Source organism: Pungitius pungitius, chromosome 2 (assembly GCF_949316345.1).
Source record: "Pungitius pungitius chromosome 2, fPunPun2.1, whole genome shotgun sequence".
Lineage (NCBI taxonomy): Eukaryota > Metazoa > Chordata > Actinopteri > Perciformes > Gasterosteidae > Pungitius > Pungitius pungitius.
The window spans coordinates 29,861,213-29,878,487 of record NC_084901.1 but is presented as its reverse complement, the minus strand read 5'-3'; the positions used below and the strand labels follow the sequence as shown (position 1 = coordinate 29,878,487).

The window sequence follows — 17,275 nt, the reverse complement described above, 5'->3', positions numbered from 1 at the left end:
TTTCTCCGGGGTAAAATAGCTCCCCAAATCACACTTAAATGAATTTGAGCAATTCACATCCTGCCATTCAATCAAATAGAAGGAGTTCCTTTTTTCATCTTGAGGACGTGATTTTTTCCACGTAGGTCTTTTTATTTGATTCCGTTCGTTTATTTGCAAACTGTGAGACTTTAAAAGCAGTGAGAGAGAGAGAGACCAATAAAAATACTTTGCTCTCCTCCCAGAGCACATGGGCTAGTGATAAAGACAAACAACAATATTTGGTTTCATACCGTGGGCGCCCGGCTGTATAACACAGGGATCTCCTGAAGCTCGAGCATCCCTTTATTTCAAATGCTTTTTGTTTGGTGTGGTTTCACTGCTCAGCGGCCACATAAAAACACCCTTCCTTCCCCATCTATGAACCATGACTCTGTATGAAGCGTAAAAATATCTGCCGCACCAGAAAATGTAATAAAGAAGCACAATGCACAATAAAAGCAACCCAGGGGTATGATGTTTTACTGTATGTTTGGTCAAATTAAGCAGGTTTAGGACACAGGACAGTTTTCAAACGCATACGTTTGAGAGTCCTGCGTGTTTGTTGACTTCATGGCGTTGGCCAACCTACACTATGATAGGATTCAATTATTTAGATTGTGGTGATTATCATTACAAAAAGGGAATATTGTCCTAAAAATTCCCAAATGAATGTCCGAGCCTTGGTCTATGTGCCTACCTGTCGAGCCAGGCCAGCAGGTTCTTGGCTGCACCGATCAGATCCACCACCGAGGTGAGGAAGTCGTTGGGCAGCCTCCGGGAAGCGCGTCCATCGTAGTGTCCGCCCCTCCGTCGGCCCAGGATGAAGTTCTGGAGGTTCTTCGCCGAGGCGTTCAGCTTGTGGGACAGAGTCCGCAGGTTCTCCGTCTCCAGGCCGTAGTTCTGGTGGACGAGCAGAAGGGTTTGTTTGAGGAGCAGAGTCACACGTGTTCGGTGGCTGCTGCTCTGCTAACTGGCTGAGCTGTGTGGACATTCATGGCTGGAAATCCCTTATTATCAGTGATTCACCAGAAATGCTTTATCAATTTGGAATCTGTCCGAGAGTTGAGCTGAGAAGATTGTTCCGCTCTCATGTGTCATATCATACATATCATCGGATGTTTCCTATTGAGTTGGAGTCAGGATGTGGGTAACTAAGCCTGGACAATGGGAGCACTTTCCTCAGCTGGATCCCAAGTTTAAAAATACCTCTTATGTTGATAGATTAACTTACTCATAGTGTGTATACAGAAATAAATGGTTGTAGAAAAGGACCAAAAATGAACAGTTTCATATAAATAAATTTCCAAAATTTTGCATATGTTCATAAGAAAAGAGTATTTACTCTTTTTATTCTGAGCGTAAGACCAGAATCTCTGAATCTCGTTTTGCATTTCTCAGTCCCTCTTTACTGCACTGTGGCTCTGTTAAATAAACACACACAAAACCAGACCCACTAAGCACCGATGCGCTCAGCATCCCAAGGCAGCTCCAGTCATGTCCGGCCCGACAGAGCCTGATTCTGGCTGACAATAATGCGACACACACACACACACACGTATCCTTGTAAAGTCAGATGCACCGGCTCAGCTAGACGTATCTATTCCTCCTCTGCCTCCACACAGTCACGACCACAGTGACTACAAAGGAGAGAGGGCTTCACAGTGGCAGCAGGGAGAGAGAGAGAGAGAGAGAGAGAGAGAGAGAATTGAGGAAATAAAGAGGCAAAAGACAAGAGAGAAAGAGGAAGAGAGCAGCCAGCTATGCATCTCACTGTAACTGGGTCATACATACGCTGCGCTCTGTGTAATCTACTGTGATCTGTGAGCATGTGGATGTATTTGGGAACTTGGAGCGCACATGTTTGCACAGCTGCAAATATGCTGTCCTACGGTTCGATCTAAAGCTGTGCGCGTCTCTCTCTCCAGGGGACAGTGTTGAGATGAAGCGGGAGGTTGAAAATGCCCTGTGTCGACAGTCTGAATGTATGTGTGTGTGTGTGTGTGTGTGTGTGTGTGTGTGTGTGTGTGTAGTGTGTGGAGAAAGAGAGCGAAATCATTTGAGCAGTGCATGCATTTGTGTGCCTGTGTGTGTCAAATCAATACAGTAACAGGGCGATGCCATTAAGCACCCCCCCCCACCCCGCCACCCATCCCCTTCCCTCCACCTCCATGTCGATGTGGTTGCCATAGCAACCATGCGTGGAGTGGCCTCTCGTCCATGCTGATTATTTCTACCGTTGTTGTTCACAGGATCAAACTCGAGCGCTGTGTGGGAACTCTTTGAGCATAACGTAAATATTAAATCACTTTATTTTCCAAAGTGAAGCATTGATTAGTCTTGCTCCATTCTCACACCAAAGTGTAGCGTATATAACATCTATTAATCATGAGAATATTGATACTGTGCGTTGCTTTCAGCTTGGAAGATCTGGGTTCGCGGCAGATATATTTTGTTTAATGTGATTTTGGGATTTTTATTGCAGACCAAAGCAGGTCCAGCTACAATTGTTGGGAATTATTATTTTATTGAACACAAGTACTGTCATTTTTGGACAGATTGTGTCTTTGCTTGTCATATCACAGGTGCTTCATATATGAACCATACATGAAATTATTAAAAAAAGGAGGCTCAGAGGGAGTAGGGGGGGGGGGGGGGTGTGAGCGGAGAGGTGGGACGATAACGGGGGACGCTACCTCACAGACTATAGGGGCAAATCCACAGATGAAATTATTTTTTAAGATTTCCTATATGGAACATCTGAGGAAAGCTGTAAAATGTGCACGAAGATGTAAAAGGACTAGAAATATGAATTACATGATGAAACAGCTGGATTGTTCAAACGGTTTGGAGTCACACGAGGTGTCACAGCAGAGCGAGCTCATCTGTGTGAACGAGCTACACGAGGAGGTGACAACCGGAATCACTTCCCTTAGAATAAAAAGCAGAACTAGGACCCATCTTTAAGGAAGTACAGATACCTAATTATCATTAGCGATTATGCCAAGACAACATAGAATAAGTTGTTTTTAAGATGTTTCAGTTTAGAGGCACCATCTCCTCTGCTTGCATGGGCTTTTATTTCAAGTCCGAACAGGTCAGGTTGAATGAAGTAACACGTGGGGGTTTGGGGGGGGAGGCGTAGAAGATCCCGTCCTCACCTATCACCACATTGGATTGTGTGAAGCAAAAAAAAAAGCAATCTCAGAAAAGAGAGCCCAGACATAAGAGTTTACATAATGCCTTTGAAGGATTGATTCCAGATGTCAAAATGCTAGTAATGCAATGTGTGCTAACTCTGCTAGTGGGCTGATGAGCTAATAGAGATTATTCTACTTTATTTTAATGCACACACGGGCTGATATTTTAAAGATGTTTGTTTTTAATACAACAGCAAATACATTCATAAATACAAGGAAATAGATACACAAGTTAGTTTTAAAAAGTTTTTAAAATAAGAGATCTTTGGTTCCAATGTTTTTTTTCAAAACAAGATGAATAGCGTACATAACGTTTTGTTGGCTCAGTTAAGTCCTTTATGGTTAAGCCTTTTGATTGAGTCAATCGACATTTATACTTACAATTCCTCAACAGAGCGTGAAAGGTGGTAACATTGTAGTACACTGCATCATAACGACACAGTTCAAAAGGACCACACACAAGTATTTACAAGGCTCATCGGCTTAATTCTCAACTGTCTTCTCTCGACTCGACCCCTTCTTGACAAAGCACAGTACGGGCTCTGCTTCACAGTCATCCAACACAAATAAAGAACCTCTTTATGGTTCTGTAGAAAACTGAGCATGCTACATATTTTCGTTTTCTTTTCTTTTTTTGTTGAGAAATGAACTACAAACAAACAAGGCGTCTTTATGTGACTCTTTCACCTGGAGTTGAGCAGTATCAAGGTCAAATCAAAAGCAGAATGGCTACATGAATAAATCCAATACAAACATGAATCAGGGCTATCAAAGTAGCTATTTAGCTATTTTTCTACACATTTTAATTGAACTTCGTTACGCGCCCTTGTTTTCTTTTATTTCCGATGTGAGGTGAGCCGTCATTTCATCCTGTCACCATTAAATCAAATGCACATCTCGTTGAATACTCACTTCACCCAAACTTACTTAGCATAGATGCTGTGGGCAAAACTCGATTGCATAGGCATAAAAGAAGGACCTTTTCCACATTAATAGCGAGACGGAAAGCTCAGTCAGCGCTTGAAACCTGCATTGACCCAGGGCCACGGAAGCTCTCCTTGTTTTTTACTGCGGAAAGTCCAGAAAGTCATAACGTTTCAGCCGGGGGAACAGAGTTTCGCTGTCGTTATGATGGATTATACAGCTGACCACAGTGAATCGGCCATTAGGATCCAAATATGTGTCCACAGGTATACTATTGACCCTCGTCCCTTTGTTACCTGGAGAGAGTGCAGCTAATGAGAGGTATGGGTGGTCAGGGGAGAATCGCTTTCCCTTGGCTATCTTAAAGGACCGTTTTTGATTTATTACAACTTTTTAGTTTTGGCATTCATTATCGTGACACTTGGAAAACAAAGCAACTTTTCTCCAACAAAGTCCAACAGGGGCAAGAAATGAAGAGTTGCTTTAACAGAGAAGATGTAAACCTGCTAACACTATAGATAGATTATCGTAAGTGAGCATGGGCAAAATCGTAATAGTCCTCGGAAAAATAATCTTGAGGTAGAATTGGATCAGGGAATACTCACATTTGGACTGAAGAACCAGTTTAAACTTCAATAGAAGGTCTAGGGTCAAAGACTCTATTGAAGAAATTCAATATCAAAGGGTGTCTGGTGGAAAATTGTTCCAATGCTTCAGGGACAATATCCGACTAAACTTTAAATCAACTAATTATTATTCTTTTGGGGCCAAAACTAATTTAAAAGTAAACACAACACATGTGGTGGCGGAATCGTTCTATTTTTGTTTCTGTAAGAATAGTCATTGTTGAAGGAAAGAGGAACAAAGGCAATTTTAGCTGGTCATTACACACTTTCCAACGATGGTGTCGGTCAAAGTCTGTTTCCCACATCTCAACAATGACCTTGGTTATTTTATCTGATGGAAATAAGACCTACAACAAGTGAGACCTAAGTTGTGACAAACTGTAATAATCTATTAAAGCCTCCCACAGCAGTAGGTTTACTGAAGCATCTCGTCTACCTGGCATACGTTAGTGTGCTGTGGGTCCTGTTTGAGGACATGTGGGAATAGCTGCTCATTCCCAGGCTGGAACGTCTGAATGAGAGGGGATGCTGATTAGCGTGCATTTACAAACACACGGTTACACACACACACACACACAGGCAGGCACAAATTCAAACAGCCCAAACTAATCCAGCCATGTGTGCTTGGGAGATAAGGTGCATCCTGCGTACTATTTCTACATACTCTCTCTCCTGCTTCACCTCTCTCTGTGCCTCTCACTCTCCCTTCTTCTCCCTCTCTCTCTCTCTCTCTCTCTCTCTCTCTCTCTCTCTGAGAGAGGAGCAGCGAATTCCCCCTTAATTCCCTAATCCTGAGCAGGGCCACGGCACATACAGTCAGCTGTGACCGAGGCCGTCCACACAAAGAAGAAAATGCTTCTAGCTATTTCTCATAACTAATATCAACAACCGGGGGGTTTAAACAAATAATAATATTTGGCTGTAGTCAAGTCAGGAATATCCTAAATGCTAACTAGCAACATGCTTTTTTTTACTTTTGTCTCTATAGCGTTTACATCCCCCCGGATTTGAGTCGTGCGATTGCTGACACTTCCTCTTAAATAAAATCTGAAGAGGGAGCTAATAAGTGGTTTGTAATGTGGCCATATAAATAAGACATTTAGTCTTGGAAAGAGAGCCAAAATACTTTTTATTTATGACAAATAAAACCACCTATTAATGTATGTCAGGAGAGTTTAGGAGACCAAACACTTTACTTAAAAGGAGTCATTTCTCTTGCTATTATTTCATCATGTTCAGAAAAGTATGGAATAATCAAAACAACTGTGTGAATAGAGAGTTAAGCTAAGGAAAAAGGATTAACAGTGCTGGGTACCAGCCTTTTGTAGCCAGCTGTACCTGGCTAAAGCTTATGTCCACCATTAAAGCCACACCAGCCGTCAGCCTTCATTTCTAACCACCTCTATGCTGTAGTTAATGTTGCTTTAAAGCCTTTTAGTAGCTAATGCTACTTAGCTAAGAATCAGGCTGTGTGTGTGTCTCCTATCCATGCAGGGTCTGGACACTATGACACACTCAAACACACAATAACACACACACACACACACCTAAGACCTGGAGTTGCGTGTATAGGCCTATACATCAAACCCTCCCCTGTGTCACCCACCCATCGAGAGAAAACAGTGTCAGTAGGTAACCGGGGCTAAGTGACTGACCAGAGCGCACAGGAGGTCGACAGCTTCCAGGATGAGCTCCTGGTGTCCTATTCTGGTGACACCCAGCTCCTCCAGCTCCTGATGTGTGATGTGCAGCAGCTGCTCTCCCCCCATCTGCTCCCGCTCGAAACTCTTCACGTACTGCTGGAGACAGTCATCCAGACCTGTGGAGACACACAGATTAGCCAGGGCTGATGCATAGTACTGTATCGCTGTGCATGAGAAGGGGCCCGTCGGTTAGCCTCAGTCAAAAAGGATCAAATAATCCAACTGGTCTGATTAGTGTTTTAGAAATGTTTCTGCCCCATTAGAGACAAAAAAAGGAAAAGAAAGTAGGAAAAGTGCATTACAGACTGGAATACAAATTGGAGTTCCTGTCCGTCACCTTGTTCACTGAATCCAAGTCCACGTAACAGCAACATAAAATCAAGGCATAAAAATGAGTGCAGACACACACACACACACAATGAAAACAAAGGCTAAACACAAGCCTAATGCCAGTATTTTCACCAATGCTTTATTGGCATTTTCCAACTGTCACCTAGAAGACACGTATCGGTTGGTTTTGCTTGGAAATATGGGTTGATGGTTTCACAACGTCCTGTAGCAGGACTCCCTTTTGAGGCTTCTTTTTTTTTACATGCAAAACAACTGAAAGCAGTTTTAAGAGTACGCAAAGGTACTGAATTTCAGCCATTTCATTTCTGAGTGATTAAGGGTGTGTACAAAATATACCCGCACAGATGTGACTAACATATCGACGTATGACTTTCCGCTGTTAAGCCGTGGCCGCCTGCCACGCAGAGAGCCAATCAGCCGCACACACACACACGCGCGTGGGTCCGGAGTACTATTGATCGGTGTGAGCCTCGGGCTTTGAACCAAACGGAGTCCGCGCAAAGCACACCTCCCCGCAGACCGATTGAACAAGCTGGCTTCCAGAATGAGACAAAAAAAAACACAAGATGAATCCGTACACACCTGTTCCATTCACAAACACACACAAAACGCCACACAATCACACTAAAACGACTGCCGTTGTTATTCGGGGAGGGGGGGGGGGGTCTCGGCGGCTCTGCGGAGGCACGTTGTTAAAGGGAAACACTGAGGCCCTAGGGAGGCGACGCTGACAGGTGCGGTGGCACCTTAACACAGTCGCCACAAAGGATGAGCAGAAGGCCTCTTGCTGTTGGTGCGCGATGGCACACGACAGACGAGACGTGAGCCCGCCGGTGCTCCGAGTGACACGCGCCAACAATCTCGTTAGGCACAGAGCAGGAGAGCAATGGAGAGTCTCACACGTCTGTAGGAGGCTGTGCTTTGGAGACTCACAAGTGGAAATGTTTTAATGGAATACGTTCCCCGTGGGCTGACCCTTCACATCACACATGTTGGCATGTGATTCACCAGGGGGCGTCGTCAGGCCTATATTAGGGAGGCTGAAGCCTAAAAATGTTCTTTAGGCCACCCCACCCCCCAAATAATTCAATAAAATTGCGTATGATTGGCTATTGGGTCAAATCCAATAGCCAATCGAAGCAATTAATACGAAGCAATAATACGATGCAATTAATACGTCTCATTCGCCAAGACGCTGTCTTGTGAAAATGAACCAATCCATGAAAAAATAGACTTCCGCCGCCCCAAACCGGCCCCAAAAACAATTGCACGCGGACATACACACATACCACCCCCCCAATGGGGCTGAGCCCCCCTTTCTTTGAATGCTACCAACTCCCCTGTGTTTTTCATGTACAAGTGTATCTCGCAAAAAGGCTGTGACCTCGAGTTTGTGCAACATGTCAAATCGAGAAGGCTCACGGGATGACGTGTTTGTGCTCACGTAACATGCTCTCATCTGGTTAAAAATGTGAAATTCCTTTTAAAATAAAAGTGCTTCAAAAGTAGTATGTGGTAGAATTTTTGCTGAATACATTTATGCAAGCACTGTACAAATTTGAGGTACTGTACCACTCTGTGCTTTCTACAACTCTGCTGCCATTCAAAGGGAAGTGTGGTACCTTTTACTCCCCTACATTGACAGATATAGTTACTCGACACATTTTAAAGCCTCTACAAACAGCTGCTTTTTGGCTATTTATATAGGTGGGAATGGGTGCTACACATAGGGGAGGGGCCCCGTCCAGAGGGCCACAAGCAGCGGTTGTGGGATGATTCATGATTTGATGTAACTGAGAAAGAAAGTTCTGCTGGACAGAAATTTGAAATATTTTCTTTTACTTTTCTCTGTTCTTTGCAAACTGTTTATTTCTTTATTGTTGTTATTTCTACCACTTCTGAATTGGAAACATATTAAGTTTAGACAGGAAGTGACTTGCTAATAACTCATAGACACCTGAAATACCACAAAGGGCCCCCGACTAGACACACGTTTCTTTTCAAAAAAGGCGTATAAGCTGAACATGTTGTAAACCATGCGCTGGTTTAATCTAAAACTGTGTTTTAATCTGATGCGGACATGTTTTTCATAATGCTAAAAATGAATCGGAAAAATACACTTACAGTTGTGACATAATTGTAGAGGAGTAAAAATGTGCAATACTTGTCCTTTAAGTACAGAAGAACTGATTCATTGGAAATCAATACAAGGGCTTCTGAATTCTACGTACGTACAATAATTGCGTAAATGAACTAAATTACCCTCAACGACTTTATGTGCCATTGGAAGTCGATCTCTGGCTTGCACATGGGAATTTGTGCGCTTTCATGTGGACAGTTGTGTTTGTCTGTTTTGCATGAATTGTGGTCTATTCTCAAACAAGCTTTTTCACCACAGATAGAAAACTATTATAAATATATATATTGTCACCAGTAACAAATTCTTCACCAGGTGTAAGTGCACTGCTACTTTATAGAGATACACAAATAGTTTGTTTGTATTACCTTTCAGTGTAAAATATTTTCTGGAGGAGGGACAATGAGTCTATTGTTGTGTAATAAATCATCGCCATCGGTGTGGGAACAAATGGACTGACCGTTCAAACTAATTTAGCCAACCTGCAGCTCTACAAAGCCATGGAGGGAACAAGGAGGCTGGGCGCAGAGAAAGACTCCAGCTAATGTTTTAATGATTTTCTAAGTGTGTGCCTCCTGGAGCCCTCGCTCCAGGAGGCACACACCAGAGGAGAGACGAAAGCGAAGGTGGCTATTTCTCAAAATCTCAAATCTTTATGTCCACACTTGATGGAGCTGAGCCTCCCGAACCAAACCGACGCACGCTTCTCATCTCCTCTGCCGCTCTCACGCGCCCACCCCGATGTGCCTCTCCCCCTGGCAGCACTTTTTATTAGCAGTCCCCCTCGTGCGTTGAGGCACATTACGTTGCCATGCAAATGTGATCTTGGACCGTAATTCCAGAATGATGCCATTATAATATCTTAAGTGCACATTGAGGCTCTCTTCAAGGGGAATGAACTGTACCATGCTTTTTATTCTCTTCGCCACTTCAGCATTCTTCCTGGTTTCTAATTATTAATAGTTTAGCTTTCTTTGACCCTTTCTTTTTGTATTCCCTCTTTCCACCTACAGTTAGTATGAATTATAAAAAGAGGTGATGAATAAAGAATCAAAGGCTAAAAACCTCTGTTACCTCTGGGAAAGCCCCCCTCCCACAGCTCTGTCCTACTTGTGCAAAACACACACACACACACACAAACACAGAAGAATGGGCTGTTGAGTTGCCTCTTTTTTTCCATTCTCCTAAAAGTATGCAGGGAGTTGTTGTATCATGGCACATGTACTGGCACAAGTATATGCGAGCTGCACACGGATACAAAGAGGCATGAAATCACACATATGCATACGCGTTGTGACACACAGCTGCCAGCCAATCAGATGAGTCAGAATGCCTCCCCTAGAGGCCAAACAGCTGATCTGGGTTCATCTGCTGAGTTTATATGGCAGCCAGAAATAGCACAGGCTGCTCATGCTGCACACACACAATATCCAATACATAAGGGCGTCAGGTTAGTCAACATTACACATTGCAAGTTGGTTAATGATACTGAAATGATGTAGATGTAGTTAGTCAAAAAGCGCCCCCAAACAACAGCAAATACCTTCCACTGCCTCCAGAGTGCCGTCCCACATTCACAGTAACTGCAGGACACATAAAAAGCTGATGGCTGCGTGCAGGCCAAACAAACAAAAAGTAATTTTGCATGAGTAATGTTGGAAGTGTCTCTCTGTGTAATCAAGTCGTAAGCTGCTGATAGTTTCCCCTGGGAGCGATGCTGACGTCGGAATAAGATATTTCATCCCAGCTTAGCCAGAGATAGCTGAAATGGGGCTTCCACCGAGCCACTGCAGCAGGCCACCGCTCGTGTGCCAATGGCAGGACACACAAATGCGTTTCCTGTAAATAATGCCTTTGCTGTTGCCATTCAGGAGCTAAACATTGAGCAGTATTTGCTGAGCCAGGGCATTGCTGCGCATCTCAGGCAATCCATCACTTTGAATAGCTCGTTCGAACACACATTTGTCAGCTGTCACCAGTCTGCTTTTTTTTCTTCCCACAGTCTGATTGAGATGATAAGATTACTGCATGAAGCAGGGACTCACAGCATCCTAAACTCTGCTGCGACACAGTGCTTTTTCACTTGAGTTGAATGAGAGCGTTGAAGTGCTGGCTCTTTTTAAAGTCTGCAACTGCTCTGTTGTCCTGCTGCATTTTATTGTGAGCTATGGGATCCTGCATGAACACACATGGTGAGAATGTTATATTCCTGATGGGTATAGGTGGCCCCCTGTATGGTAGCTCCAGTGTGTGAGTGGGTGTCGACGGATGAATGATGTCGTGTAGTGTTAAAGTGCTTTGAGTGGTCAAAAAACTAGAACAGTAGCAGAGAAGTCCAGTCCGTATGCCATGTGGAAAAGCAAAGTCCCATTCTTTGATCCACCAATCAGGATTCAGCGACCTTTGAATTGAAATCTGATGCCAATGGTGGGATGTTGCCGTGCCACTCTTGGCCAGAAAATTTCGAATCAAACGGCAACAGTACAGTCCACGTGAAGTCATGAGTGTTGACCTCCTGATAAATAACAGGAGCCTTGGTCGTTGTTTATTTAGACATGAATTAGTCACGTTACAGAGACAAACTTAACACCAGGTTTTCAGGGGCTGTGAGCTCCAACTATCTAACCAGACTGTCTTTCTTCTCTGTGTATAACCAACATCAAGCAATAGTTATGTGAATTTCTGTTTGATATGGCTTAAATTGTAGTACAAGAAGAACAACTTCAAAGTAAAGGTAATAGGTTGCCTTGGATTTTTGTTACGAATTGCCAAAAACTTAAATTTAACAAACAAATTTAATATTGAAAGGAATTTATATCTCAAATGCTGTTGAACTTTATGGAGCAATATCCCCATTGTTTCTCTTGTTTTCTACCTGTCTGTTAACAAGCCTGAAACATCTCTTTGAAAAACATTGAAGGATTTCATGACCCCCCCCCCCCCCCCATTGTGAGCAAATCCCAGCATGCCGAGGCTTGAGCGAACATCGCATGTTAACAGCTTCATCAACATTTCATTCAATTTTTTTTTTAATCCGTCCCTATTTCCTGAGCAAAATAAACTCGTCCTCTTCGGCCGGCATGAGGGTTGCCAGGCAACCAGAGAGAGAGAGAGAGGAAGAAAGAGAGACCTCTGAGCAGAAGCGAAGGATCAGCAGTTGCTGCCCCTCAGGTCCCTGCACTGATGCTAGGCTAAGCACACACACACACACACACACACACACACACACATACTGTAGCTTATATATGTATTTACAATAGACCACACAACATTTGCAGCGACCAACTGAAATCAGACAAACATGTCCATCTATTTTGGGGGGGACCCCTGCTTGGTTCGAGCGTGTGCTAAGAGCGACAGCAGGGAGTTATGACTCCTGTCCCGTTGCCTTGCACCCCCCCCCCCTCCCCCATCCAAAAACAATCTCCAAGCCTCCAGCTGGAGTAAGTGCTCTCACTAAAAATATTCTCCCTGTGAAATATTTATCACATCATGAAAGAATATTCTTAAGATCGTGGCATTTTCGCTTCCCGGTACTCAGGCTTTCAAGTACACCACAGCCTCCTCCTCCTCCTCCTCGTTGGCGAAATCCACTTGGCCGGTAGGTGTCAGGAGGCAATCTGAACGAAGGCAAGGATGGAAAACGGGGTCAACCTGTAAAAGCTGCGAGGAGTTCAGAGGCAGAGCTCGACTCCAAGGACCTGACCGATGTCGGAGAATCTGAAGTGACTCCAGTGGAAGTAAGGCGCTAACATGAACTCTAGCTTGACCTGTCGAGCATCAAGAAAGCACACTTGAATTTCTCATGTTGACATTAAAGCTGCTCTACTAAACAACGAGGGATCAGATGACGGCACGTGAAATCAAAGGAGACGGACAGGTATCACACGGCGCACGTTCACTTCCTTCTATTATATTCCATTCGTTGTTTTAGATACACAGGCGCAAATTTGCTTTGATCCACCGTGCTGTTTTCACAGACACACACACACACACATCCACTTATAATAAGCTCAGGTGAGCCCACTGAGCATTACCTGGCCAGCGCCTAACAGCTAGCACACAAAGTTAGCACGTAGCAGTTGAAGGAAAGAGTAGCATTTAGGTGTAAACTGCAAAGTATTTCTCTCAGATGTTGTTGGAGCAAAAAATCGGAACTAAAGGAGGAGTTAATGCGCCACTCAAATGCGACAACGCCAATGTTGCTACTGATTATGCAGATACAAATCTTATAGCAAATAAGACTTTATAAAGCTGATGATATGCCCCTTGTGATGTTTACAGAATTGCCCCAAAGTCGTTGAAAGAAAAGCTAATGCAGGTTAAAGAATGAACCACTATGAGCAGTGTGATTGGTCAGTGTGTTGCAAGTGTGCTGGTACTTGTGAAACCGAGGTATGCGTGCCCACACGTTGTTGGAGCCTCAATGGATCTTCTGTAGTTGTTCTTTTTTTGTATCCTTTTACTAAACTCATTATTTGCTACTAGTGCATTACGGAACATTCATTCGAATTTTCGCACATCGTTGCGATGTGTGGTAAAACCCGCAGGGGCCCTTGTGTGTGCATTGTGGGATGTCATTTGGGGTCCTGACCCCAAGGTCGAGAAACTTCGGACCAACTTAATATATACATGGTCATAAAACCATGTCTTCCCCCCCCCCGGGAAAAACAGGTGCAAAATCAGCTCAACACAACACATACAAATCCACACACACACCACACATAAACGATACACACACACACACACACTCACACTGGCCCCTCTGTCTGAGCGCCCGGATAGAGCGGGTGCTTTGATATGATGCCCACTGCATCCTCAAATTCTCCGCACCCCTCTACGCTCCCCCCCCCCCCCCCCCCCCTCTTTCTCCGTCATGCCCACCATTCCCCTTGCACGCTCCCTCCTTCCCTTCCCCATCTTAGGCTCCTTGGCCTTTCTTTCATTTTGCTTCACGCCTCCTCATTTCTGAATGCATGTCCTTGCTCTCTCTCTCTCTCTCTTTTTCTCTCTCTTTTTCTCTCTCCTTAGGGCCATAAAACCGGAGAGGAAGCTGCGTCTGTGTGTGTGTGTGTGTGTGTGTGTGTGTGTGTGTGTGTGTGTGTGTGTATGCAGCATGTATATATTCGCCTTTGCGTATGTATGTGAATTGAAGGCTACCAGGATGTAGATGTTGGGTATCTGTGTACACTGCATGGTTCCCCATCTTATGACACGTGCTGGGACTCCGGCACGATCAGATCTGGTTTCCATGACTACCGATGCCCCACTTAAAACCGCTGCTCCATAGTTTGTGCGTGCATGCATGTGTATACATGCATAAATACGCATTCATACCGTATATTCCAGTGAGCATGTGCAGCCCTTTGAGCGCCTGTATCCGTGCATCCATATGCAGCCTCTCTGCTTTTCTTTTATGTTAAAACCCGAGGACTGGAGGAGTCACCTCTATCTGTGTGTCTTTCCTCATAATAAGGCACGCTCTTTAATCTTTAATGCAGCTGAAACTACAACGAGCACACAGTCTGAGCCAGCGTGTCTTCCAACACAGACTTCTTCACCATGTCAGTGGGAGACTAAGTCACACAGTACGGGACGGCAGTAAACATGGCTGTCCTTTGGACACCATCAAAAGGGCCAATACATCAGCACGCAAAGGGGGAAAGCGGCACTCACTAAAAGTGAGCTGCCTTGTTCATTTTCCCTTCACTGCATGCATGATCGGGCCTGCGTTACCTTGTGCACCTCAGAGCATGAGGGGATCTGACGAGGCGCAGACAGCACCAAGGAGAGGTCTGGCTTCTTCTCTTCTTTGTTCCCATTAAAGCACTGATCTGCGCGCAACATTATTTACACGTCAGCTGCGTCTGCACGCGCACGCATACTCACACACTCCGGCAGATCCATAGCACCCTCACGCGCACACGCGCACACACACAAACACACCTAGAGGAAACTCCTCCGGTGTGGGTGTTCAAATCCAAACAAACGCTGATGAGTCATCTCTCGGTGAGCCTCACCGGTGCTCTGCTGCTGGAGCAGCTCGTCTATGACGGACTCCGCGGTGCACGGCCGAGGAGGCGGCGTCAGGAGCGCAGAGGTTCCTGTTTAAGATTCTCTCATAGGACAGGAGTGCACCGATGACGTGATAACAAAAAAAAAAGAAAAAGGAGCAGCGGACTTAAAAAGTGTCCATTTGATGATGTACGGTGGAAAAGCTCACTGACAAGGGAGGACAAGTTACCAAGTACATCTACGCAAGGCCTGTGCTGAAGTAGTAATTTTAGGTATTTGTACTTAACTTTAGCAATATTTATTTGTATTTATTATTCACGTGACTCATGTATTCTACTTCATTATAATATAACATATCATTTATATATATATTCTCAGTCGCCGTGTGGAAGCTTTCTACGGATTAAAATAAATGAAATTGTTGGTTTTGTTGCAGCTCTGGTGCTACTTAGTGGAGGGATTAAATGTGTCCCATAATAACCATAATAAAATAAAATAGTACAGACAATTGAGCTACGGATTTTGTTTTGTTATAACTCAACACAAAAAGGCTCAGTATTTCCCTCAGGATTAAAGTCACGATGGCCCAACTCCTCTGTCTCTTAACCCTCTGTACATTTACTTTGTTCTGTTGTTGTGAGCAAGATAAGTCACTTCATTGCTCCTTAGGGAAGGTCTCAATGTCAAAACTCCCTAAAGAATACAGTGATCAGCGTGAGAGAAATGAAGAGCTTCCAGACCGATCTGACAGACCTAGAGACTGTTTAAGTGCACAAAGCAGCGTGTGGGGCCAATGACAGGGGCTGTGTTTGAAGTACCTTCCCCTTCCCACCGAGGTGATATTGTATTGATCACAATTTGAGATAGAGGAACACGACTCTTGAAATTTTCATTTGGTCTGTTCCTTGTTTGGCCCAATTGCACGTCGTATCCAAGCGCCATGTTGTCACTACTGTTCCTATTGCTCAAGGCCAACATTCTTTTTTTTTGGATTGCACGTTGCAGACCTCTCAACACATTTGACCTGTCACTAATCTCATCTTCAATCAAAATTTCCCTCTCCTAATGAACGGTGAGGCAGCAAGCTTTCCCGGGGATCGGAGGATGAAGCTGCAACACACTGGCTCATCACAAGGCAGGAGAATCATTGTAATCGCTCAACGCATCGTGTCCTGAACACTCCCCGGCCCTCTCCCCTGAGGCTCTGCAAACCACGTTGACGCCTTATCTCAGACATCAGTGTTTTACCATAATGAAAAGGGACCTACGGTAGTCTGGAATTACAATATGGACTTTTAGGAAATCCATCAGTGTAGAAGCAGAGACTGTGTGTGTGTGTGTGTATTTGTGTAGGTGTGTGTTTGTGTGTGTGTGTGTGTGTGTGTGTGTGTGTGTGTGTGTGTGTGTGTGTGTGTGTGTGTGTGTGTGTGGAATACAATCACAAGTATCTATGAGCGATACGTTGTTGCTTTGAGGCATCTCACACAAGGGATTAAGTCATTCTCAGAAGTGAGGGGATCGCACATCCCCCCCCCCCTCCCCTCCCCTTTCTCCCAATGTCTGTCAGTAGGCCTACCACAGCTTCTGACCAGAGTGTGTGAGAACGGCTCATACCACACACACCAACATGCACACAAACTCGCACACACACAGACCCACTTGCATGATTAGTAATTACTCATTCATACCGTCTCTTTGAAGGGTCATATCTCTTCGCCGTGGCCTTATATAGTATCGGCATTGCGCTGTCCACGGTGCTGAATCCCACTGTATACGGCCGGTTTAGGTGGTGGTGGTGATGGATGGGGGGGGGGGGGCATGCAGCTAACTACATTAATCAAACGGGGGCGCGCGCACGTACGCAATCTCACACACACACGTACACACACACACACACATACAGCGCATAGTGGGAACATGGGCTCGGAGCATGTGGCAGTGAATGAAGGGGAAGACGACATACATCGCGCATTCATTGAAGGGAGCTTTGCTGCTGATGGAGTCAGCGCCGCAGCAGCAGCAGCAGCATCCTATAGGCTCGGCTTGCGCTCCAAAGAATGCTGAATCTCCACTCCCTGCTCCTTCTGGGGGGACATCCATTTCACTGCACCGGCTCACTTTCGTGACTTGAATCCGCCGCTGCGTTCCAGCGGTGGAGAGCACACGTCCGTTTGCAGGTGTCGAATCAGGGAGAACACATGCACAGTGTGGCCCTCCGCTGCTCACCCACCACCACCACCTACATCATCCTCCTCACCCTCACCACAAGCAGCACGAACATCACCCAGCCTGATGCAAATT

The 17,275-nt window shown here is 44.8% G+C and overlaps 1 protein-coding gene across 1 annotated transcript in view; it reads right to left on the bottom strand.

Annotated features, from left to right (window-relative positions):
• si:ch211-26b3.4 (connector enhancer of kinase suppressor of ras 2) overlaps positions 1-17,275 on the bottom strand; it is a 49,107-nt gene that overhangs the window by 31,373 nt on the left and 459 nt on the right. Inside the window, 2 exon segments of the mRNA XM_037459885.2 lie at positions 719-921; positions 6,424-6,587. Of these exon segments, the coding sequence (XP_037315782.2) occupies positions 719-921; positions 6,424-6,587 (367 nt within the window).